The sequence below is a fragment of the Carassius gibelio genome, chromosome B25 (genome assembly GCF_023724105.1).
Source record: "Carassius gibelio isolate Cgi1373 ecotype wild population from Czech Republic chromosome B25, carGib1.2-hapl.c, whole genome shotgun sequence".
Classification (NCBI taxonomy): domain Eukaryota; kingdom Metazoa; phylum Chordata; class Actinopteri; order Cypriniformes; family Cyprinidae; genus Carassius; species Carassius gibelio.
In genome coordinates, this window is record NC_068420.1 from 4,793,097 (window position 1) to 4,817,703 (window position 24,607).

Below are 24,607 nucleotides of genomic sequence, written 5' to 3' on the forward strand. Positions count from 1 at the left end.
GTCAGAATGAGAGTCCAAACAGCTGATAAAAACATCATAATAACCCACACCACTCCAGTCCATCAGTTAACATTTTGTGAAGCCCTTTTGGCTCATAAACCGTACTTAATCTGTGCATATTTCTCTCCTAAATCAAGTGATGACTTTTTCACTATAGATAGCAATATTAATGCTTCATAAGATGTTAACTGATGGACTGGAGTGGTGTGGATTATTGTGATGTTTTTATCAGCTGTTTGGACTCTCATTCTGACGGCACCCATTCACAGCAGAGCATCCATTGCTGAGCAACTGATGCAATGCTAAATTTCTCCAAATCTGATGAAGGAACAAACTCATCCACATCGTGGATGGCATTGAGGGTGTTCCAATAAATAACATTTTTGGGTGAACTATTCCTTTAATTCAAGTTTGACTTGACACTGAAGTTACACAGCAAAAGCATATTTATTTTCACAAATGAATGTGGTTCAGGTTGGAGTTGGAAGTTTCTGATTTAGGAAGATTTTGGCTGTATGCAACAGATCTGTCTAGCATGAGGGGTTGAGTTATTAACTAGCAAAGCCAAGTACACAGACATCCTGCGTTTTGATGGATGTTCTGTTCATGAATAGTTTCCTGGATCCAATGTCTGAAGGTGAGTGCTGCAGAAATCCTTTGCACCGTTTCTAGCAGCTGCGAGCATTGGCTCACACCGAGATGTGAACGCTCACAGCAGAATGATGAAGCTGGTTTACATCTTTGGTAGATTCTTTCTCTATTGACTCAACATGCTGCAATTTCTTGCTGAACACAGTCTTGCAGATTCATTCTTGAAAGATTTATAGTTGTTTTGTTGTTTTCTCCATGTATTAACATATCATCTTATTTCAGATTTTCACCTTCAAAATGGGTTGGTACATCTATGTGGCTTCTAACACAAGTTCCTGTGTAATACCTCAGTTTAGACACCAATTAAAAGCTACTTTTAGATCAGTGTTAAGTACCTCACCATAAACAGACCCGTCTTCCTCCATAAATATCATCTCATATACCAGAGCTGCTGACACAGAGTCCAGGGTGACAATGAATTATTTAGCTCACAGTTCAGGCGCATTGGATTGGCCTCGTCCCAGGTCAGTCCACTTTCTCCATGACCATGCAGTGTGGGTTAGGTAGACGCGCCATAATTCATGGATTCACCTTCGGATTCCCCCACGACTACACAGCCCGTCTCTCCTGAACAGAGCTTTTCAATAATGAAGGTGTTCGCTCTGAAGTAGATCTGCTTCCCTAGTGCTCAGGCACATCTCTTGTTGTGCACGAGGTCGGCCAATCAGCAGCACTGCGATCCAGATTGTGTGCAAAATGTAGAAAAAAAATCCTCACTGAGTAAATCTGTCCATCTTTTATTGTGTGATCCATTTAATTTCATCTTAAAGGGGTCCTAGTATGTTCTTGTAGAAAGCCTTGATTTTGTTTTGTGGGTGTAGGCAACTCAAACAGGCTCTCATTATAGGTTGTTCGGGAAAAACACATTAGTTTAAACAAATATTACATTATTACAACACCTCTCTTCCCAGTCTGGCATGAATGTCTCGAATAGTTCCTGTATCAAATGAAGGCCCGCCTTCTGAAATATGAAATGCGCTGTGATTGGTTAGCTGGGCCAGTGTGTGTTGTGATTGGCAGCACTCACCACCTTGTTGGGAAACGTCATGCCCCTTACCATAGCCACCTGCGAGCTTCAGTGTAAATATTGCGTCAAAATCAATTCAATATGAGAGCGATTTAAACCCGTATGATTGTAAGCACTCTACGTTCATCTGCTTTGGGAAAGCTAGCGTGTCTCAGACATCTTCTGTAGTGCAGCTCAACCAGGTATCATCCCATTCGTCAATATTTGTGAAATCACAAATCCCAGGAAATATGTGTTGTAGTCCAAACGAGCCTTTCGTTGTAGTTTTTGAAAAGTGATTTCTGTTCAATTAAATATCTCCTGAATTGGACTATGAGCTTTGTAACTGCAGATAGTGTTTTTTATGCTCAAACAGCAACATTACAGACTAAAGTTGGGAAAAGTGAAAAAGTATAATAGGACCGCATTAAGTCCTGTTTGTCAATAGTTCTGTTCTACATGTTCGCGTAATGCTATTATTCTATCTGTTTCTATTGTTCTCTCATTTTGTCTATTTTTATCTTTATCCTATATCTTTTGTTTTATCATTCTATCGTGATTGGGGCTGCACAATTAATCAAAATTAAATTGCAAAGGCAATAAATCGCGATTAGGCAGAAGCTGTGAATGTCATGCGTATCTTTCAGTCCTGTGATTAGCAGTAAATCTCCATCCAAAGGTCAGAGGGCGCTCTCGTGCTGAAAACCCAAATAATAAATAAACAGAAGATTTAACTGCTTTCTTTGATTCAACGTGACTAATAAACACACGACTACGGCATTATATGGTTTATTTGAGTTCTTATTATAAAATTTTCGGGATAATAAAGTATATTATAATTAAATACTAATCGACATTTGTCACTGCTTAGAACACAATGAAATATTGTGTGACTTAATTATTCTGTGTAAGAGTAAAAACGTTGTTAAATGTGGTATTTTCACGTGCTCTCAGATGGAGGAGCATTTACTACACAGAGACGTAGTTCACTGAGAAGATACGCAAACAGCTGTCATTATCGCAAACGATTTCATCGTTTTCATAATTGTACGATTATAGATTATGAACGTGATATTGCATAGCTTATCAGAGAACTACGGCTCTGTTGTAAATGCTGCTCCACGGGAAAGCAGGTGACGGAGATTTACTACTAATCACAAAACTGGATTTACTGAATAAATGTGCATGACAATCGCGTTTGATTAACCATGATCACATGATAAACAGGAAAATAACAGTCAATTATGGACTCAGAAGTCTGCATGATAAATCACAGTGAAGCTGCTTTGACACAGTCTGTATTGTATAAAGCTCTATTGGAATGAAAGCTACTAAATATCGTTGAGTCTATCTGTCGGGCTCTGTGGTATTTCAGATGCACTTCACTGACAGTCATGGCAGAAGTTGGACTAAATTTAGCCCCAGAAGCACAGGTGTTAAATAGAGGTCATTTATAATCATCATTTACTCATTCTCATTACCACTTGCTCCTTTGGCCTCTCTACCTCTCTCTCTCTTGCTCTGTTCTCTCTTGCTCTCAAACTGGTGACGGAAATGTGTTTTACAAACCTGTCATTATTCTTGCAATTGACCCTTTAAGCTCCGCCCTTCTTGGTTACTGTTGCTAACTCGAATGACATTTACAAACAAGCTTTTACTCTTTACTGAGAGAAGTCTACATTTGTCACTGCTTAGAACACAATGAAATATTGTGTGACTTAATTATTCTGTGTAAGAGTAAAAACGTTGTTAAATGTGGTATTTTCACGTGCTCTCAGATGGAGGAGCATTTACTACACAGAGACGTAGTTCACTGAGAAGATACGCAAACAGCTGTCATTATCGCAAACGATTTCATCGTTTTCATAATTGTACGATTATAGATTATGAACGTGATATTGCATAGCTTATCAGAGAACTACGGCTCTGTTGTAAATGCTGCTCCACGGGAAAGCAGGTGACGGAGATTTACTACTAATCACAAAACTGGATTTACTGAATAAATGTGCATGACAATCGCGTTTGATTAACCATGATCACATGATAAACAGGAAAATAACAGTCAATTATGGACTCAGAAGTCTGCATGATAAATCACAGTGAAGCTGCTTTGACACAGTCTGTATTGTATAAAGCTCTATTGGAATGAAAGCTACTAAATATCGTTGAGTCTATCTGTCGGGCTCTGTGGTATTTCAGATGCACTTCACTGACAGTCATGGCAGAAGTTGGACTAAATTTAGCCCCAGAAGCACAGGTGTTAAATAGAGGTCATTTATAATCATCATTTACTCATTCTCATTACCACTTGCTCCTTTGGCCTCTCTACCTCTCTCTCTCTTGCTCTGTTCTCTCTTGCTCTCAAACTGGTGACGGAAATGTGTTTTACAAACCTGTCATTATTCTTGCAATTGACCCTTTAAGCTCCGCCCTTCTTGGTTACTGTTGCTAACTCGAATGACATTTACAAACAAGCTTTTACTCTTTACTGAGAGAAGTCTACGGGGGATCGGTGTTCTTGGGCAATTACAATAAAAGTACGCTTCAAGCTATCCAACCACGCAAATCCTCCACAGACTGACATTAGCAAAATGGCAGGACAGCAAGGTATGATTTTTTAAGACGGGGCTTAGCAAAGGTCGTTTGAGAGGAGAGGAGTGAGTTATTGCATTTGGATGAAAGTTTATAAAGAAAAACTATTTTCTTTTGAATAACGAGCATTAAATAAATCTTTTCCCAACAAGACCAAAAACTTGTATTAAAGTAAACAGGAGCGATTTTGATTTCATGATTTTATTTTTGCCCTTTTAACAGCATCTTTTATGTTGTTGAGGATGCCCTTTAGAATATGATTTAACCGTGACATTTCCAGACTATCTCTCAATGGATGTCACTGGCGCATTTGACTCGCCCCCACAGTAGCTCTTTCCAAAAAGAAATAAGGTTGCACAGATCTCTAAATATTCAGTAATGCTTTTGCTGGAGCAGCTCAAAGTCACTTTCAGAGCAAAAAAAAGCATGGTAATCTCAAAGTCAATCTCATGTCTATAAATCCAATTCTTGATTGGGCACGGATTTCTCATTAATCGGGAATCGTCCGTTGTTGTCACATATGAATGGAGATAACCCCATTCCTCTTTGGAGAGGATGTCGTGGATCGTTTTCTAGCATTGGCCCTATTAGATTAAATCTGCCCCCGGCCCGGGTGGGGGTCATAGCCTCGGCGAATGAAAACCGTCTGACTGTTAATCTGAGCTCATCAGACTTGTTCATAAACGAAATCCTCTCTAGGTCTTGGCGAGAACGATGGTAGGTCAGAGCCGGCGGCTTACTTAAACTCTGAGATTCATCTGTTTGTAAGACCTCGGTCCATATGGCTCATATCAGCGAGCGATTATACGGCACCCTGGGACACTTGCTCACATCTTTATCTTGGTTAAAGAAGAGCAAGAGGAAAGTCACTGGGAAGAAAAACGATCATCTGAACCTGCAAAGGCATCAGATTGGATCCTCATTTTGCTTTTGCGGTGTGAGAAACGGCATGTTGTGAATGCAAATGTGACGTCTGAATCCAAGGAAAGCATTACACTGCATACGTGTGATGTGGATTCAACAGAACATGTATTACAGTGAAGCGCCGACCTCTTCTGTTGAGGTTTTCCAAGTACTGTTGGATTAAATCATTGTCTGAATGAATTTTGTTTAACTCAAACATGCTTAGACTTTATTTTAAACGGCTAACCTTATGTCATCAGTTGATAATCAATGGAGCTGTTACAAACAAAAGTGAGGTTTCCTACATAGATGAGTTCCTGACCAAGGATGTAACCAAATATTTAAGATTTTGGGTTTTAAAGGTCAAAGCTTGAAAATTGTTATTGATTGTCCACTGTTCTGCATTTCTTCTCCAAACATGACAAATATAAGACAGCATTGCCTTCGAGGATAAAATAATCCCCAAACTAAATTGTGACTGGTTCAGTTGAAAATCAATAGTTTAATAGAATAAGATTGTGGGAAAAGTCATGTGTGTTCATCTTTACAAGTAAAATATGTTTAATTAATAGTATTATAAATTCAAAAATATCTAGAATTTATTTATTTTTATTTTGTTCTGAGAAGTATTGAATCTTAAATGTTTGTAATAGATTAAAACTGAACTATTTTGGTAAATGTAAACTGTATTTTTGAGCTGAGTTGTTGGTTTAGCTGGTATACTTACACCAGTAATTACTAATTTAAGAATCAATAAAATAAAATAAAAAACACGTCAACTGAATTTGTATTTTTCGTTTCTGTTATTATTGAGGTTCAGTTTAAGCTAGAAGTTTGTTTCTTATGTAGACCCAGGTTTGGAACAGAACCATTGAATTTCTTGACATGAGTTTCTTCTGCCTATATATAATCTTATTGTCGAGATGAATGTCAAACCTGTTCCCAGGTCAGTTACATGACACTCAGAAGTTTTATTCATGCTATGCCCGTGTCTCAAGCCCTCTTTCTCTTGGCTTGATTTATCACCTCCGCACCTCTGTAGTCAGTGATGTATGTCCTCCCCGCTGTTCTTAATCTCACCCTATACAGCACTAAACACAGTCAGGACACATTCCTGTGCTGTGCAAGAAAACTGATGGGTGCCTGCAACATGATCTCTGGAGAGTTTCGTATATATGTATGTACAGACTCAGACGCAGATATGTTTGAATTGTGCTAGCGTAATGCTAATGGCATACTGTCCAGTATAACGTTCACTGCCTGTTTTTAATAGTGTATGCATGTGACAAATTAAATTATAAAACTGTTTCCAAACAGGTTTCCTGAACATTACTTTCTATGTTGTGAATGTGAAACAGAAAAAAAAAACATTGGTCTAACATCGTAAAGTGCATTGCATTGTGGGCTTCAGTATTTCATGTATTCAAGCGTATGCTGCAGAAAATTCCCAACAGTGCTCTGCATACATGCTGCAATTTAGCATGAGTGCAGCAGTCATCATCCATCCAGAACGTTCTCCAGGTGTTTGGTTCAGAGGAAATGACAGACTCTCTCTCTCTCACACACACACTCACACACACAGATGTCACAGGCAGGCTGGTAAATATTCTGCTGGCGTTCTGTTCAGCTGTGAAGCACCTGATGGCAGCGTTTCATTACTGCCGCTCGGGTCGATCCGTACTGCAGGTTCACTTGTTCACGATGCCCCTCGACCCTCTGACGCCTCAGCTGGGATCTGAGCTTGCACTACTGGTGTATGAACACCTTGACTTCACCCGGTACCTAGAAACATCAGATAAAGTACCAGTGACGAATCCGAGACATCGAAGTGAATAGCTCGAGGATAAACATGGAATAGTGTATCCCACAATGCAGTGCACTTAAAATTATTCTTTTTGTAATCGTAAAGGAATACTTCACCCAAAAATGAAAATTTGCTGGAATTTTACTCACCCTCATCCAAGATTTTTTGATTTGGAGAAATGTAGCATTAAATCACTTGCTCAGCAATGGATCCTCTGACTGCAGTGAATGGGTGCCGTCAGAGTCCAAACAGCTGATAAAAACATCACAATAATCCACAAGTAATCCTCACCACTCCAGTCCAGCATTTAATATTCCATAATCCATAATAACATATCATCCAGTGAAAAAGTCCATCTCTTGTTGTCTCTCACATTAAAATCCACCCACGTGTTTTGAGCGGTTTTCTCATGTAATTGGTGTTTGATCAGAGCATATTTCTCTCCTAATTCAGAAGAGACTTCTTTTTCTTCACTGGAGAAAGCATGGATTATGTACCCATATTTTAGCCAGTGGTTTGAAGTTAAAAACTCTATATTAAACTCTAATAATGGATTTGTAACTTACAAAAACAATAGCTTTTGGCTTCACAAGATGGACTGGAGTGGTGTGGATTATTGTGATGTTTTAACAGCTGTTTGGACTCTCATTCTGATGGCACCCATTCACTGCAGTCAGAGGATCCATTGGTGAGCAACTGATACAATGCTTAATAATGCTATAACGTATGCCAGTAAAATGGATTGCAGATGACAAATTAATGATGACTTTGTGGCTAATAAAAAAAGCTTACACAAAATTAGATTCAAAAGACAAAATTAAACACCTAATGTACATTGCATACTTCACAGTATACTGTTTAGAAGTGCATGCCTCTTCACTTGTTTTCTTCTTAAGTGACCTTTATATTTCCGGGCTTTGCTCTCGTTCTTTGACCGCATGCATCTGTATGAGCAAGATAAAGACTAAATGATGCTTTTCGCAAAACTCTTTAACAACACCAAAACCAGAGGAGAAAAACTGTCGTCTACTTAAGGCTCTCAGAGAGATGGGTTTGATATCAGGCCTGTAATTACGCAGAGATGTGACTTGCCTTTCAATGCCATGGAGGAGAATTGGTAGGAGGAGAAATGCAATGGAAAAACGGTCTTTCTCTCCCCTCGTGTCTGGTTTGAATAATTTAGTCGTTGCACAATGTGTGCAAAGTGAAATCATGTTAAACTCTGTGTCGAATGAGGTGCTGTTGAATTTTGAGGGTGTGTTGTTTTCCCTCTGCTTGCGCTGATGTCTTATTGGCCTCTAGATGGGATCGTGGAGGTCATTAAACCTCCACAGTATCTGGGTTCTGCTGACCTTAGCGGGCCGCTCTGCGCAGGAGGAATTGGAAACAGAGGTCATTGATTTGCAGCGGTGCTCTGGAATATCTTTTCTCACTGCAGGGGAGGGACGGACACGGGTTTGTCCAATTTCTGCTTTTATTTCTAAATCAAGCAGGCACCGGGTGATGCATGCTATTGTTTGTTGTCTCTATATTCAATCCAAACTGTGGCGGTTGGTAGAGTTCGTTCTTGTATGCGCCCTGTTTAACTGACAGGACTTAAAAACACATGCAAATGATAAACTTTCACTCTATGATGGTTAAGCTGTGCAAGTAATCCTGCGATGTGACTATCGTGGTTTCGTACATCGCGATATCGACACTTAAACGACACATCGTGCAGCCCTAATATATATATATATTTATATATCCAAAGTACTTTGCAGCATGACGAGTTGGCTTTGATGTTATGGCCAGAAATTATTTCATTATCTAGCAAATATTTGTAGATCAAATACACCAAAACCAAAACTTAGAAAGGGTTTCCTGTCAGATGTGTTGTTACATTGCATTGCGTGTATGAAGTTTATTTGGCTTTGTTGATGTATAATGGGACCAGTCTAGTTTAGCACCGTCTCCTTTCACTTTGTTGGTTGAAAGCTGTAACTTGAAGACATTTAATCCCACCTTTGGCTTCTAACGTTAACTGGTTTAAGCAACCGATTCAGAGCCTGTTTTTCCAGGTTGCAACTTGGTGGAAATGTGAAAGCCGAGTTTGTAAATGTTTTTATAAACGTTTGAGCTGCCAAATTCATTCAAATGCTCTTGTTAAGCCTCACATTAACTCACCAACACACAGTACCACATAAACACACATGGTGATTTAATCGAGGTCGTCTCTCCTGCAGGCTTTCATTAGCGCCAGCAAGGAAAGGTCAATTGTGTGCTTACTGTTTTATGAAGCTTTAGTCTGAAAGCCGGAGGCTGCGGTAACAACACTGTTTCTACAGTTTAATGGAGTGTCTGTGTGTGTTTTGGTGTTTTGTTAGAAATTGAACCGGTGGATGTTGGTTTTGGACGAGGAACCGCTGGAGAATGTAATAAGGCTCACAGTCTCCTATTATGGACCGATACCTTGTACAATTTTTTTCAGAGTTTCTGCAGGATTTGATATTGATGACAAGCCGGTTATGGGTTACTTATTGGTGTGCTGATCAATGTAGCCTCTCTGATACTGAATTTTCTCTTCTCAGAGTAATCAATGGCAGACGGTAAGGCCTGCAAGAGTTTGGGTAAGCTGTTGGAGCTTTCTAATAGAGCTGTGGGTGTCTCTTCATTAATCAGTGTCCAGACTGCACGCAGGATCTATCACATATAAACTAATGAAATCACTGCGCGCTGCGCCGCCGCCTCTGCTGTTGTTCCTCAACTCGCCTTCTTTTAATTGGCATTTGGCTCATTTTCCTCAACGTTTAATCAGCTCTGAAAGAAAGCGTAACTTGAAGCGGCGCTCCATTGGTTTCTTCACAAGTCTGACTGCGTTTGGTGGCGGTGCGTGAATTTGGACGGCTGCCAGTGGGGTTTTTGGACGACGTCTGAGGGTTGATGCAGACGTTCAGTCAGATACTTTCTCTTTATTTCTCCATCTGTCTTTTGTCCTGTCTGAAACAAGCAATTGCATATACAAAGTCTTGGGTGTATGTTTGTGATGTAACATTTAGCTGGTTTAGTTTACTCTAGCCAAGTCATTAGAAACATTAAAGAGATAGTTCACCCAAAAATGACAATTCTGCCTTCATGTCGTTCCAAATCTGTAAGACCTTCATTCATCTTCTGAACACAAATTAAGATATTTTGGATGAAGTCCAAAAGCTTTCTGGCCCTGCATAGACTACACCGTCTACTTCAGCTCTGACTGGTAAAGCTTGGACTAAAGCATTGCAGCCATTGTAAGTGTGCATTAGGGTCACCCTTTTGAACCATAAAATGACAAATAGGACAACCTTGCCCCATTTTTACAGAGCTGGTACCCAATTTGCAACCGTTCTGGGTGTTTCCTCCAAAGAAAAGCCATTCTGCACAAGAAAAATAGTCCCTTACCCCATTAAACTGCTGGTCTTGAACCAGAAAAACTGTAGCATCTGAGACCAAGGGTGCGGAATAACGGAGGCATTTATTTATTTATATATTTATTTATTTATGTTTGTTTAATTAATTAAATACAAAATATATTAAAATAAATTAATATTAAATTTTAATATTAATTCATTTTAAATCTAAATTTTTATTTATTTATTTAGCAGAAGCAAGGCAAATTCATTTTACAAGACGTACTATAAAGGTGTTGCAGTGCAAAGCTGCACCAATCATGCTATTTGTCCCATCTGTTCCAAGGTGATTTTATTATAAATGTACATTTATATTGACTTTAATTCATTTAGCCGAAATATGTGATTTGATAGCTATGAACCGTTTAATCGAAAGCACCTTATAAGGACGCACGTTACTTTGAAATGTCTTTTAGTGGGCTATGTAAGTTCTCCGAGCTCTCTTACTCCTACCAGACCTGATGTGCTGTGTTTGTCTGGATGCAGCTTATGTGGTAACAGTCTGTTGCGTCATCAATCGGCTCTCGAGTCTGGCTGGTTCTGAGAGTGTCTCTGGGGGCCGACCGTCGAGGGCCCCTCAGGAGGCCGTGAGGAGGTCCACGTCAGTGCTGTCAATTTGTATTCACCGGGAGAGAAACAAGCCCGAGGCAACCTGTCGTCCCTGGTTTAGATGGGGCATTCCCAGCGGGACTCTCCTATTGGTTGATCTAAAGCGTCAGTCATCATTAGAGCGTTACCATGGTGACGCAATTCCCACCTCCCATCCCTCACCAACTGTTTTCTGTGTCCCCGAACGAAACCTGCGCTATGGTGATATTGTCTTTCTATACAATTATTATGCACACTTGTGGTTGATCAATGTGGGTTTTAAATTAGAAATTTGGCTCATACCTGGATTGGTAAAATAGTACCATGATAGATGTCCAAGTACCATGGTGAACTTCTGCTGTGTTTATCAACTTACTCTGGCTTGCAAACAACTCCCTAGTCCTTCAAATCTACAGAGAACAAAATCTGAACGTTAAAACCCACTTCATAAATACCCATTAAACGATTTAGTCTCCGTATGAGGGTTTTAGTATTCTCAGCGCTCGCTGAAACAAATCAAGGGATTAGATTCAAAGTTCTTCTCGCAGGAATAAAACCAATATTTGAGCAGAGCTAGGTGAGACTTCAAAGACTTTCTTATATGCCCACCCAAGGAGAAAAAGATAAAGCGAGAGAGAGAATGAAAGAGAAACGCTCGAGCAGCTTTAGCCGCTAATACCTGCATGTTCCCCCTCAGGCGAGCCGTGCGCCCAAGACTCGTCTCAACAGGTCAGATTCTCATACGTGAACGTAAATACTAGACGTGAATATGAAAGTCTAGATGCAGATGTTTGGAACATTGTGTGTGCTTTCAACATGATTCTTGCATTGCTGCAAATAAACTTTGATTCTCAAGGGGGCAAATACTTCCTTGAAGTGCTGTTGAACCTTAGACTGTATGTTGTGATTCAGGTAGTTAAGTATAAATGATGCATGATGTATAAATCTCAATACCTTATCCATCATTGGATGATATTAGGTTTTTCTAAATTTATCACTGCATAATGTATTGTTGCACGATATATAAACACGCCAATATTGCAATACGAAAAATACAGGAATTTTCAACATATGACTGAAATAGCTTTATTTGAGTCCATCTGCTTTAATATATATATATATATATATATATATATATATATATATATATATATATATATATATATATATATATATATATATATATATATATATATATGTGTATATGTGTATATATATATATATATATATATATGTGTGTGTGTATATATATATATATATATATAATTTGCATTCATGCATTAAAATCTAAATAAAATGAAGTAATTTATTAAAATTAATTATTAATGAAAAAGCTGAAATACAAAGGTTTTTTTAGAGTGTGCAGACCTTTTATACATTTTTAAAAGAACTAACCCAAATCTCTTTCAGTAAGCACGACATGAACTAAGTTGTTGTTAAACTTGTTGTTATATGCCACATTGCACATTAAATTTGACTTTAAAAATGATAATTATCATGGTTTTATTTGGATTTTTATTAAACAAGTATTTAACAAAATAACAAAAATTTTGCAATTATATTCTACTACTTTATAAAATAATAACTTAAGTCATGAAAAGGACAGTAAAATTACAATAATAATATTTATATCCTATTTTGTTTCCCATTTTCAAATGGTAAACCATCAAGCTTATATTTTGATGCATGCATATTTAGAAATATGCGCTGCTGGTTTTTAAAATGAAATACTTGTTACGTGTGGATAAATGCTGGGATTTACTCTGAATCCTGTAGCGCATATATTTATTAAAATCAATGGCCACACAATTTAAAAGCCATATCATAATATTTTCCTTTTTGTGGCGTTTTATGTATTTATTTTATTTAGTCAAAGTAGCGTCGAATTTTAATATCATTGTACTGGTATCGACCAGAATTGGTGAATTCCTACTAAATATGAACGTCTTCTTTACAACCAAGATCCTCTTCAGATGTTTTTTTCTGTCTCGCCTTATGAAGGATAATACAGCAATTAGTCACATACTGTATAGTCTTTCAATTCTTATTCTTCATGTTCAAAAGGTTAAGATATTGGTATTCAGTCACGGACACAATATTGAGGTATTTTCTCCATCTTAAAAAAGTGTTTGAGAGATGCAGGGAAATCGAACGGCCCTCTGTGGCTCCTTTTAGTCGTGAATGTTCATTCTAGCTTTGAATCAAGTCTTCCATTGTTACAGAGAGATACCCTCCGTCTCCCCGAGGACGTCCCGAGAGATTAATTGATTCCAGAACTATTATTTGTCATCATTACCCTCCATTTCCTGTTGCCATTGTGCCTTTGTCTCCAGATAAGTGTGGAATTACTGCTTGAGAGGGCTGTTTTGCTGTGCTTTTTGTATTTGCCTGTTCTGTAGGGAGCTAATGGCGTGTAGAATCAATTTCTGTTTGGCCTCGTTCCCTCGCTGGAAGCTGGATAGAAGTTTTGTGGACTGCTCCCGCCGCTTTCATTTAGGGCATGGGATGGGTTTTGGATTTCGTTTTGGGTTGAAAAACAAGGTTTAAGGGTAGAATCCAATTTATGGATTTAGACGGACTGGTCGTCCGCAGACTGGCCGTGGATGTATTAGTTTCAGACCGCAGGTTATGAAGCAAAGGTGAAGGAATCTGAAAGTGTTTTCCAAATCATCCAGCAAGGCTAGATTACTATGCCGTAATTTCGTGCCATTTTGTTCCTCTGCCAGAGGTCATGGAGTCTTTTGGAAATAAACTGGAGGGAAAGTTGGTTGAACTTCAGCAAGCGTGGGGCAAATGCTTCGCATCAGATTTCACACTGCTGAGCCTTCGCTATGTTTGCATGTAACAGTGGGCCTTTATTATTGTAATTTGATTAATGGCAAAGTCTTTGTCGGAGCTTTCTTCAGTAGCGCTATTGTGTCAATGCACCAGAAGTGACTTCCCCCTCCCGCTGGGTCTTGAAGACTGCTGAAACCGCCGCTCGTTGGAGGGGAAAATAATTTGACAGGCTCACGGCCCCCTCTCCAGCCCCTCCGAGGACTCCCATAATGCTCCTCGTGGGCCCGGCTGCTTGTTCTCACTCGTGTGAGTGATGAAAGAGTGGGGCACAGAGAATCAGCCCTCATCTAATCAATGACAGTACTGCAAACGCTCCCCCCAGAGCAGCCGCATCGCCTCCATCAAGATGAGCTGCAGCAAATGTAGTCTTGTAAACAGTTTGTTTGCGGTCGCAAATTCCGTTTTTTGTCCCCCATGCAATTTGATGGTTTTACATGCACAAGAGCTAGATTTATTTCCTTTGAAATTCTACTCGGACTACTGTATTGTTTGCAAATTATGGATAAGTAAATTGTATAAACCGTTTTTGATAGCAAAATATTTTTAATATATGCATTTCGTTTTAAGATTAAGATGGTTTAAATAAATAAAATAATAAAAAATATTTTTTTTTCATTGTTATTGTTTACTAAAAAATATTTCTTTGTAACCTTTGTGTTTTCTGTATCTGGGTTTAAGATAAATGGTGTCCATATCAAAAAATTATCAAATCTTCAATGCCTGAGGGGTTTTATTTATTATTATTATTATTATTATTATTTTAATGGTTTTGATACTTATTGTTATCGCGCTTTCTGAAAACGAAATTATCTTTGTAGCCCAAGAATTACCCATAAGGTAAATATATTTAACGTTAACATGTATTATTCAGAATCTGACAGCTTTGCGTGAAAATAAATGGTGTCCATTTCGGACCAAAATTGAATGCCTGAGGTTGGAAAATATGGGTTAATAGATTAACATGTGCCTGGTATTTTGGGATGTTTCAGAAATCTAGTGAATAAAGTAGGTTGAAATAGAGCTGGAGCCCATGAATTAGCGTGAGGTAATTGAATTAGCTGATTGAGTTGGCAGTTGGGTTCAATCAATAGATTGTCTCCGATTCTGATTGTTTTGGGGTCTCGGTGTTACCAATAGGTGTGGAAATGGATTTGTGGTATATGTGCCCTCTGGGATCCTCAATTTCCATGTTTTATGAGGTAGAAATGGACTCCTGAGGGAGGAACCCCACTCCACCCAGATGAGCCCCGTTTTTATTGCTGTGAAGCGGCCCACCTGTCATCCCCTCAGCTCTTATGGAGATGGATTACATGTGCCGTTTTTCTCTCTGAATCTATAATCTTGAGTCACAGCGCGAGGTAAAGTATCCTAACACGCTAATGCCTCAGAGAAAAGGATTGTGGGGGGAAAACAACACCATGTGACGGACCGATGAGTGTGGAGAAGCGTGAGGGGCGGCTATTTCTAACCTGTTGAGTGCTAATGACAGGTTCTGCACTTTACTTTCAGCATCAAAACCCTCCCTTTCGCCCTCAGTGCATCTGATGTTCGGAACTGTTTGTTCACGGAGCAAATTCTGATTTATCTGAAGCGTTTGAAAGCATCTGGGAGAAATGAAAAGAGCCATTGCCTTTGGAAGATGAAAAGACAAAGGGAAAACACGGATGAAAGCTCAAACTCTCTAATTCTGATTGGAGTCGGTTCGAGTGAATGGGAAATGAAGGGAGGAGATGCAGTAGAAGACTTGTGCTTTCTTTAGCCGTCGAGAGGGTTTCAATGCTAACGTCTGCAGTCGGTGTGAAGACTGCTTAAAGTTTTCAGTGAGGATTGTGATGGTGTTTCGTTTATGGAACTCAACGGCGCTCTACGAAGCTTAAATGTGCCATAGTCGATTAAACATTTTCCATTACATTTGAATGCGCAGAGATGACTAAATGAGGAAAACGGTGCTGTTTTCAGCTAACGTTGAATGTTTTACGTGCGACGCAAGAAAAAGACAAATTCTTTGGTGCCAGTCGAGCATGAACTCCACCTTTCACATTTTAGTTCTTCCAAACGATGCTGTGTCAGCGTAATTTGGTCTACTGGTTAATTTCCATGGGTTTATAATTGTAAGTAAGCCGTGCAGCTTGAGCGTTTAATGTTCTGCTGATGGCTTCATACCCACGAAGGGCCCTAGAGATGGCAAATCCCCGCTTGTATCGCCACCTCGAGCGTCATCGTGTTTCCTTTCATGCTTGTCTCTGCGCCACTCATGTGTATTCCCACAATGCAACAGTTTGTCAGACTGACGCTCGCCATGGCCCGTTAGGAGGAAGGGAATAGTATGCGACACTATAACCGATTTCCTTGATTTTGTTTTTGAATCTCTGCCGCTTTTCCTTCCCAGACGTTCTTGGCCACTTCTTGTTCTCTTGCAGTCTTTGTATGTGTCAGTATCTCTCTCTTCCGCTCTCATTCACCAGTATGTGCCATTTCCCTGGAGAGCCCTTGCCCCTTTCTGAGAGGTCTCGCTGACTGAGGCGGTTCTGAAGTGGGTTTTCCAGAAAGTGTGCAGTCTAAGGCTAACAGCTTATACTTATCAACCCCGCAGCCTCATTTTCTGGCTGTCTCGGGGCTTCTGGGTCAAGGATGCATCGCTGTTGCCCTCCAACAGCAATCCTGGACTCCGTCCGATTACTCACAGCCAGCCCGTGACAAACATCCAAAGCCACTAAACAGGGGCGCGTTTGGCCACGTTAGTCCAAATGTTTCCCAGCTGGCTCCACTACAATTAGCGTGCAACTGTGGCTTTCCAGTGCATTGCATGCTCCCTTTTTAGATCGAGAAAATGCAAGTACACAAGTCTGCATGTCAACATTTTTCAGTTTCTAATTCCTTGTTTTTCTAAAATTGTGTTAAAGCTAGAATGCAATGTTAGTTTTTCATCTTTAGAGTCAATAAATGGGGTCCTTAAAGTAGCTAATTTGTGAATGCTTTATGACATAAATGTAATTGAGCTTTTTCATCTGTTTCTCAGGTAAAAACATATTTTTAGGACCAGATTAGCTTGAGTGACAAGCAAGCGGTGAACACATTAGCTTCCGTCTTAGATTGTTATGTATTCAGTGCTTTGTGTCGAACACGAGAAACTTGTCATTTCCTACGTAATTAAAGAACGGAGCAGCTTGCTTGCTTGCTACCTTATTGAAAGTCTTGGCGTAATTGTTTTTCGCACAACACCACTGGTGCAGATAATTGGCCATTAGTGCTGTCTGAACAATGTGGGTTGGTGGCTGAACACTGTTATGTTTTTTAATTATACGTCACCATAAACGGGAGGCAGTTATGTCGTTTATAACTTTTCCCAGAAGTATTTTGCTTAGCCGTTTCACAGCGGAAAGGTGAGGGACTCTAACCCATGAATGTTTCAGAATGAAAATCACTTGGCCAACAAAAGATTGTAATCTGAAAGCTGTAATCATGTGTTTTTGAGAGTATCATTTCAAGTTTTATGATGGCTTTTTTTTTGTTGTTGTTGCATGAAACTGGTATTGCTTCAAGACCCAGATATAAGTTGGACATCTATGATTTCCTTGTTGCGGAGAATGTGGGCGAATGTGGCGTCCGGTCATAAAAAAATGGAATTTACTGTATAAAGCAAAATATCAAGAATTTGCACAATTTATTTTATATTTTTATTAATACATTATTGTTAAGTAAAGTATACCAGAAAAATAATTTACCAGAATTTATTTAGTTGAAAAATGTCAATGCACAACATTGTATTTCTAAAAATAATAATAATAATAATAAAAATAATTTAAAAACTTATATTTACTAAACTAAAATTATTTTAATTTTCTTTCTTTTTTTTCTTTTTTTTTACTGAAATCAATTAATTACAGATGCTTTTAATTATTAAAATGTAATGAAACCATTAAAGTGAAATCCAGAAAATTAATGGAAAACAGAAATTTGGTTAAAATAAAACTAAATTTGAGAAAAAACTATAAAATACAAGGCCTGAAATGTGTGTTTGTGTGTGTGTGTGTTTGTGTGTGTGTGTGTGTGTGTGTGTGTGTGTGTGTGTGTGTGTGTGTGTGTGTGTGTGTATATATATCAGTTAATTAGACATTGTTTTTGAGTAATACAATTTAATTTAACCATTTAAAACAGAGTCAAAAAAATCTAAACTTGGGGAAAAAAACTGAACTGGAAAATGGAATTTGGAAAAAAAAGATAAAACAGAATTTGGGATTTTATAGGGCCCTACTAAATTTTTTTTAATTTTTATTTATTCTCTGTCTTTCCATCCCCATTAGACTTTAAAACACAAATTAAGATGTTTTTAATAAAACCTGAGTGGTTTCTGTCCCTCCACTGAAAGTCGTAAAGTGATTGTATTTTATCACAAGACTTGGATTAAACTGCTCGATTCATATGAATTCACATTATGATGTCTTTATGACCAAGTTTTGGGTACCTAGACATTCAGCAGAGAGACAAAAATACTTTCAGGTTTTATTTAAAACATCTCTTTGATTTTCAAAAGTGAATCAATGTCTTGAGGGTGAGTGAATGATGAGAGAATCTTCATTTCAGGTGAACTGTCCCTTTAAATGCTAAAGCTAAATGCTTCTCATGCATTGTCTGTGAATCCTCTTAACGCATTCTTCTCTCTGTCCTCAGGTTCTGGCATCCGAGGTTTTACCCCGTTCAGGTTTTCGGTCGAACCCGTCGACACACTGGCCGTACGCGGCCTCCCCGCTGTCCTGAACTGCTCGGCCGCTAGCGACGCTCCGGTGAGGGTGGAATGGAAGAAGGACGGGACGTTCCTGAACCTGGTGGCAGACGACCGGAAGCGGCAGCTCGCGGACGGCTCATTGCTCATCAGTACGGTGGTCCACTCCAAACACAATAAGCCTGATGAGGGGGTGTACCAGTGCGTGGCCACCATAGACAACCTGGGCACCATCAGCAGCCGAACCGCTCGCCTCACAGTGGCAGGTATGAAGTCTCAAGCCTACTGTCTCAAATCTGATATGCAGAATCCTAAACCAGATCAACCAAATCTACATGCCCCTCTGTCATCCGCTGGACAGTTTATTCTTCTTCCACAAGTAAAAGGCCTTCAGGTCGTGGTTAAAATGTTGTTTTGCTGTGAAATAGGCTATATAAATAAACATAAGAATAACATTTATATTGTAAGTAATATTTCAGGATGTTATTTACATTTTGGCCATATTGATATCAGCATCTGCACCAAATTGTATGTGTTTGCTCAGTTTGGGGATATTAATAAAATTGGGCTGTTTTTCCTCCATGTTCTCACAATATTATACTATATAAGTCTTAAAAACCTGACGGATCAAATATTTTTTTTGATACTCAAAAAAAAAAAAAAAAAAACACATGCAAACTTCTTTTTTCTGATATTTTTTTTTTACTTAAAAGTTAATTAATCTGTTCTATTTTTAAAACGTGTGTGTGTGTGTATACCATTCAAGTTTCAAGTTTTAAAGGGATAATCCCTATATTTTTAATTCTACAAGGTTGTTTTTTATAGGGTTGTTATAGTCTGAAGCTCTCTGACACACACAACAATGGCAAGATGTTTCTCAAAACTCCTGTTTTTCTGAGTCAGACCGAATGGATTTCTCTCAGTCCATCGGGAGTGCATCATTCTGTCCGAGTTCAGAGGACTGATCTGGGTTCAGTTTTCATAGCTATGCTGTGAATCTAAGCGCAGGATTAGTGTGTGTTTGAACAGCAGGGTTAGATATCAGCCAGGCCTTCACAGCTTGCTCTGACTGGAGCCTCCGTTTCCTTTAAAGACGCCCAGCAGAGTTTCTCACTGTTTGCTAGTTTTACTTCTTGAGTAAACGCAGTTGTACTGAGAAATTCCAATGGGAAGAACCAGAATTAATATGATATATCAGTGTAGCATCCCAGAAGATGCTTTGAGAGCTCAGAGGTTACCGTTTTACAGCTCTGGAGAGTTAAATGGTTCATTTCAGTATCAGCTTCACCTCGGATTGTTTCTCCTCAGAAGTTGTGAACAGTCGTCATACAGTAAGAGTACAGGTAAAGAGCTGTAAAATACTGTATATAAACTCAGTTCTGTCAGTGCTTGAGTAAATCTTTTCTGAAATGTTAAATGAGACACTTCAGTTTAACTGGAAAGCAGCAGACTTAGCAACATAATTGAATCTCATCTCTGTCTGTGAGAAATAATTGAGGTGTTTGTGATTTATTTTTGGTAGGGTAAATGGTGTGTGCTCTTGCTCTTTTTGTACCGTGTGTGAATCTAATTTACAGGCGATGAACTCCGTATGATTCTGCAGTTGTGTGCATTATTGATCTGTACTGTAGTGTGATGTATTGATCTGTGCACATGCAGTGGAATCTGAAGTCTTTAAAAAGCTGTAAAACTTTGCAAACACGAGAGAATAAGAAGTGTTACAGGATTACAGTATGTTATTGTGCTGAGTACAGCAGTATTGATTAATGCAAGCTTCTGATTGGTTCTGGGTTCACTGTGGTGTGGCCAAAGATGACATCATTAGTATTGCATCGAAGTATAAATATATATGTATTTATTCATGCAATATTCCATACAATATTCAATGGGAAAGAAATAAACATTTAAGATGTATAATTTATATATATATATAGAGAGAGAGAGAGAGAGAGAGAGAGATTATTTCTTTATCATTATAGTTTTTATTAACATTTTGAACATTTTAGTACATACTATACTACTAAAATGTATATATACTATACTATATATTTAGTACAAACTATACTAAAATTTAACTTTTTTTTCTTTTATTTCAAAAAACGTTTTTGTTTTTTTTTACATTTGTGTGTATAGTTTTTTTTTTATTTTTATTTTATTTTTATTTTTTTACATTTGTGTGTCCTTTTATCCCTCAAATACATTTTTAAATTTTTTTGTGTTGGTCCAAACCTGTAATTTTTCTTCATGCCATGTTTTGAAAAAAAAGGGACGTTTTGAAGAATGTTTAAGCTGCTCTTTCTTTACAATGCAAGCAAAGCTCCAAAATGGCAAGAAAAAAGTAACTTCAGCAACTTAGTGTTATTATTTACTCATAATCTTTCTCTTTATGGGTTAGAAGTAGGGCTGTGAATCTTTGGGAAGGCAGCAATTCGATTCGATTCAAGATTCATAGGTTTTCGATTCGATTCAAGAACGATTTTTGCAAATTTAGAACGATTCGATTATAACGATTCGATTCTGCATTCTTTAAGTGCATTCACGGGATTATTTAAATGCTTCTACTAAATTCTTCTTTTAAATGCTTAGTCAGGGGGCAAATTACAGTAGCATTTATGGTTAGAGAACCATAGGTTCGAAAAAAATTAACTTTTGTCCATTTGTTAAATGCTAGTTTAATGATGCAACGTAAAAATTAATGTAAGCCAAGTTTTTAAAAAAGAGCTTAAAGAATATTATGTATAAGCTAACATATAGCCTGGCACGTCTATGAGAGCGAGATCGCTTCTCTTTCAGTGTGAAAACGCATTCATCTCTATTTAACTTTTCCTCTCCATCAGCGAATGATTCTGAGAGAAAACACGCCAGATGTCTGTTTGCTAATGAAACAAACGCTACTTTCATGCATATTATCAGATAAATCTTGCGCTCTTATTTCAAAGTCGTTGTTAATGCTGTGGTTAATTTTAACAGTTTCCTTCGTATATTCGATTCATCCGCATTGTTTAAAAACATTTATCATTCAATGGATCTGTGCGTATGATTTAGATACTTACATTTCTGCTCCGTCCATGTAATAAATGCAGCTGTCGACGGCTCCGGTAACTCCGTCGGTAGGTGCAGAGAGCCATTGACAAACTACAGAAAAGTAAAACAACTTCACGTTAGCATTACTGGCCACGAGTCCCATAGATCAAACGTCAGCTGAGTCAGAGACGAACGGAGCGCGAGCGCAATCCTGTGACAGTCTCAGGCGGTAAACAGTGGAGCGCGTGAAGGACAGATAAGACGCACGATTCACGAACACTCTTCAATGTCTCCATTAATTTGTGTGTGTAGTAATTTAATGTGCATACATTTTGAAAGCATTGAATCGCTATAGAAATCACGATTTATTCGATTCTTAGCATTTTGAATCGATTACTGTCCAAGATCGGCGATTCACGATTCAAAAATTATGTTTCAAGATCGATGCATATGAATCGACATGGTTTGAAAAAACGAGTGAATCATTACACCCCTAGTTAGAAGCAACTTGAGGATTGCTGTTTGTCCCTTTAAGTTGCCATTTTGCAGCGATCTTACTGTGTAAAATGAGATTTCTGTCCTCCTCTTCCACATGCATGGACCATTACACCATTTTTCACTCAGAAATATGAGCCACTGACACAAACGGGGAGTTTTACTTCAGGTTTTTGGAGGGAAATGTTCTTCCTGGTCTTTTAACTCTATAAAAAGTGTTCGACACTTGTGTAGTTCACACCTTTGATAGTTTCTCACCTTTCCGCCTGTCTCTCCGGCCTTCAGGAGAAACTCATCCTAAAACACAAGCGTTCTCTCTTTATTCTCAAACAAAACTCTGTCTCTTTTCATTTCTCCAGCCGTCAGGTGCTTTCTCTGTGAAATCTCTGAGATCTGGCCTCTGAAGCTGTATCAAGGGCTCCATATGCTGCCGGCAGAAATAAAGGATGCTTTTCTGTGCTCGGGATGAAGAATGACGTGTTCAGGCTTTCAGAGCGAGAGAATTAGCATCAGTGCATTATGCTACATTAAGACTCGGAAGAGCTTTTGTGTTTGGGGTTTAATGCCTGTCAGTTGTGTGTTTGTGCTGGAGCTGTGTGCAGCGAATGTGACCCCTGACAGCAAGAACAAATTACTGGATTTGACAGTTTTCTGAAGGAAATGAGTGCTTCCTGACTGTGTGAAACTTACTGCTGTTAATGTTGTGCTGGGTGGTTGCTAGGGATAGATTTAGGTGATTTTTTTTGTACATTTTTAGGTTGTTGCTAGGGTGTTTTTTTTAAAGCATATTGCCATGCAGTTGCATGGTTTTTTTGATAGGGTGTTTTGATTTTTTTTTTTTTTTTTTTTTTTTGCATCACTATGCAGTTGCATAGTGTTTTGTGGTTTATTTCTATAAGGTTTCTTCCAGTCTCAGGGCTTGAATTTCGGCACGGGGTTGTGGGAATAGTGCATAATTTTACTGTTCCCGCAGGCTTGCAATGCTGGAAATTCCTGCAAATATTTAAAAATAAAAGACGCTCACGACAGATGACAGAATGTATCATTTGCACTTGCTTTCAAGTCTTACAGTTTTAAACATTCAAGTGCGCGATTCAGTAATTGCGCGCTCTATGACTGTGAGCCGCCTCAATCCCAAAGCGCGCTCACATAGAGACACATCTGAGAGCGCGCGCACCTTTGCGCATAAAATACATGCAAAAAAATGTATTCATGTAAACAGTCGATTTATACTAAACATTGTTGGTATACAGGATATTAAATGAACACTCCAATTTTTTGAAAATAGGCATTTTCCAACTCTTGCTAGAGTTTTACCGTTTTCAAATCCATTCAGCCGATCTCCGGGTCTGGCGGTAGCACTTTTTAAAACGTGACTCCTCTGTAGTTTCATCGTGTACTAAGACCGACGGCAAATGAAAAGTTGTGATTTTCTAGGCTGATTTGGCTAGCGACTATACTCTCATTCCGGCATAATAATCAAGAAACTTTGCTGCTGTAACATGAGCGCAGCAGGCGCAGTGATATTATGCAGCAACAGAAAATAGTCCCGGCTAGTTTGTGTAGTTGCTGCAATAGAAGAGTTGCTGGGAACTATTTTCAGGTATTTCTGTACTTAAATATTACTGTTAAACCTACCTGAAAAACATAAAGCACTGTTCATTTTAGCAGTATCTTGTAATTGTGCCATTGCTTATCATTAATCTATTCCTATTATTACGTATTACTGACTTGTATTTTTTTGTTGAAATAAATTAAATTCAGAGTTTTTTTATGTATCTTCCTTTATAAATAAATATGAATCAACAACATTATAAATTGTATAATATGCAGAGATGATCTTAATAAACTGCTATATTCGAGTGTGAGTTGTGCTAATGATGCTCAACTTGATGAAGCCTTATTAACCTACCAGCTCGTCCTACAAAGATGCATTTGAACGATTTGAAGGGCTTTTAGAGGTAAGGCATTATTGTACTTCTATTTTTCAAAGGAAGCAACACTAATGCTTTAGCAGAGCACTAGAACACATGCACGCACACACACACACACACACACACACACACAAGCATGCGCTTAAGTGCCTTGTCCGTGTTTTCAGGCTGGCGGTGCAGGGCAAGAAGGCTTGAGGAATCCCCGGGGTCGTTACACTGAAAGTTCAGGGCAGCCTGTATGAGGATTCAACGCTTTTCACAGTTCACTGGAGATCATTTAAAGCACGATGGCGCTTGTTCTGGCAGTTTGCTAACATTTATTTCATATGTTAATGTCCGTTTCATTCAGTCATTCTTTGCACCAGGATAAAGAGTGTGACACTCCAATGCCATCTGAGCGTCTCTCTTCTCTTTACACACACACAAACGCTCTTTCTCTTGAGTTCTCCTTTAAAGACAGAACAATGACAGTCACTACAGGTTCATGCTGCCAACACAGTCTATGAATATATATTTAAAAATAGGTATTTTTATGCAAAAATGAAGCAAAGAGTTAGGAGTCGAGCAGTTAATCCAGCTAAATTAACAACAAAATAATAATAATGATTTGAATTACATTTTATA

General features: G+C 38.5%; 1 protein-coding gene across 12 annotated transcripts in view; it reads left to right on the forward strand.

The window, feature by feature from the left end:
- The window catches only part of LOC128014104 (neogenin), a 124,502-nt gene that overhangs the window by 20,995 nt on the left and 78,900 nt on the right, over nucleotides 1-24,607 (forward strand). For all 12 annotated transcript variants that reach the window (XM_052597368.1, XM_052597367.1, XM_052597363.1 and 9 more), the window contains one exon: nucleotides 18,479-18,796. In XM_052597368.1, the coding sequence (XP_052453328.1) occupies nucleotides 18,479-18,796 (318 nt within the window). The remainder of the gene's footprint in view (nucleotides 1-18,478; nucleotides 18,797-24,607) is intronic.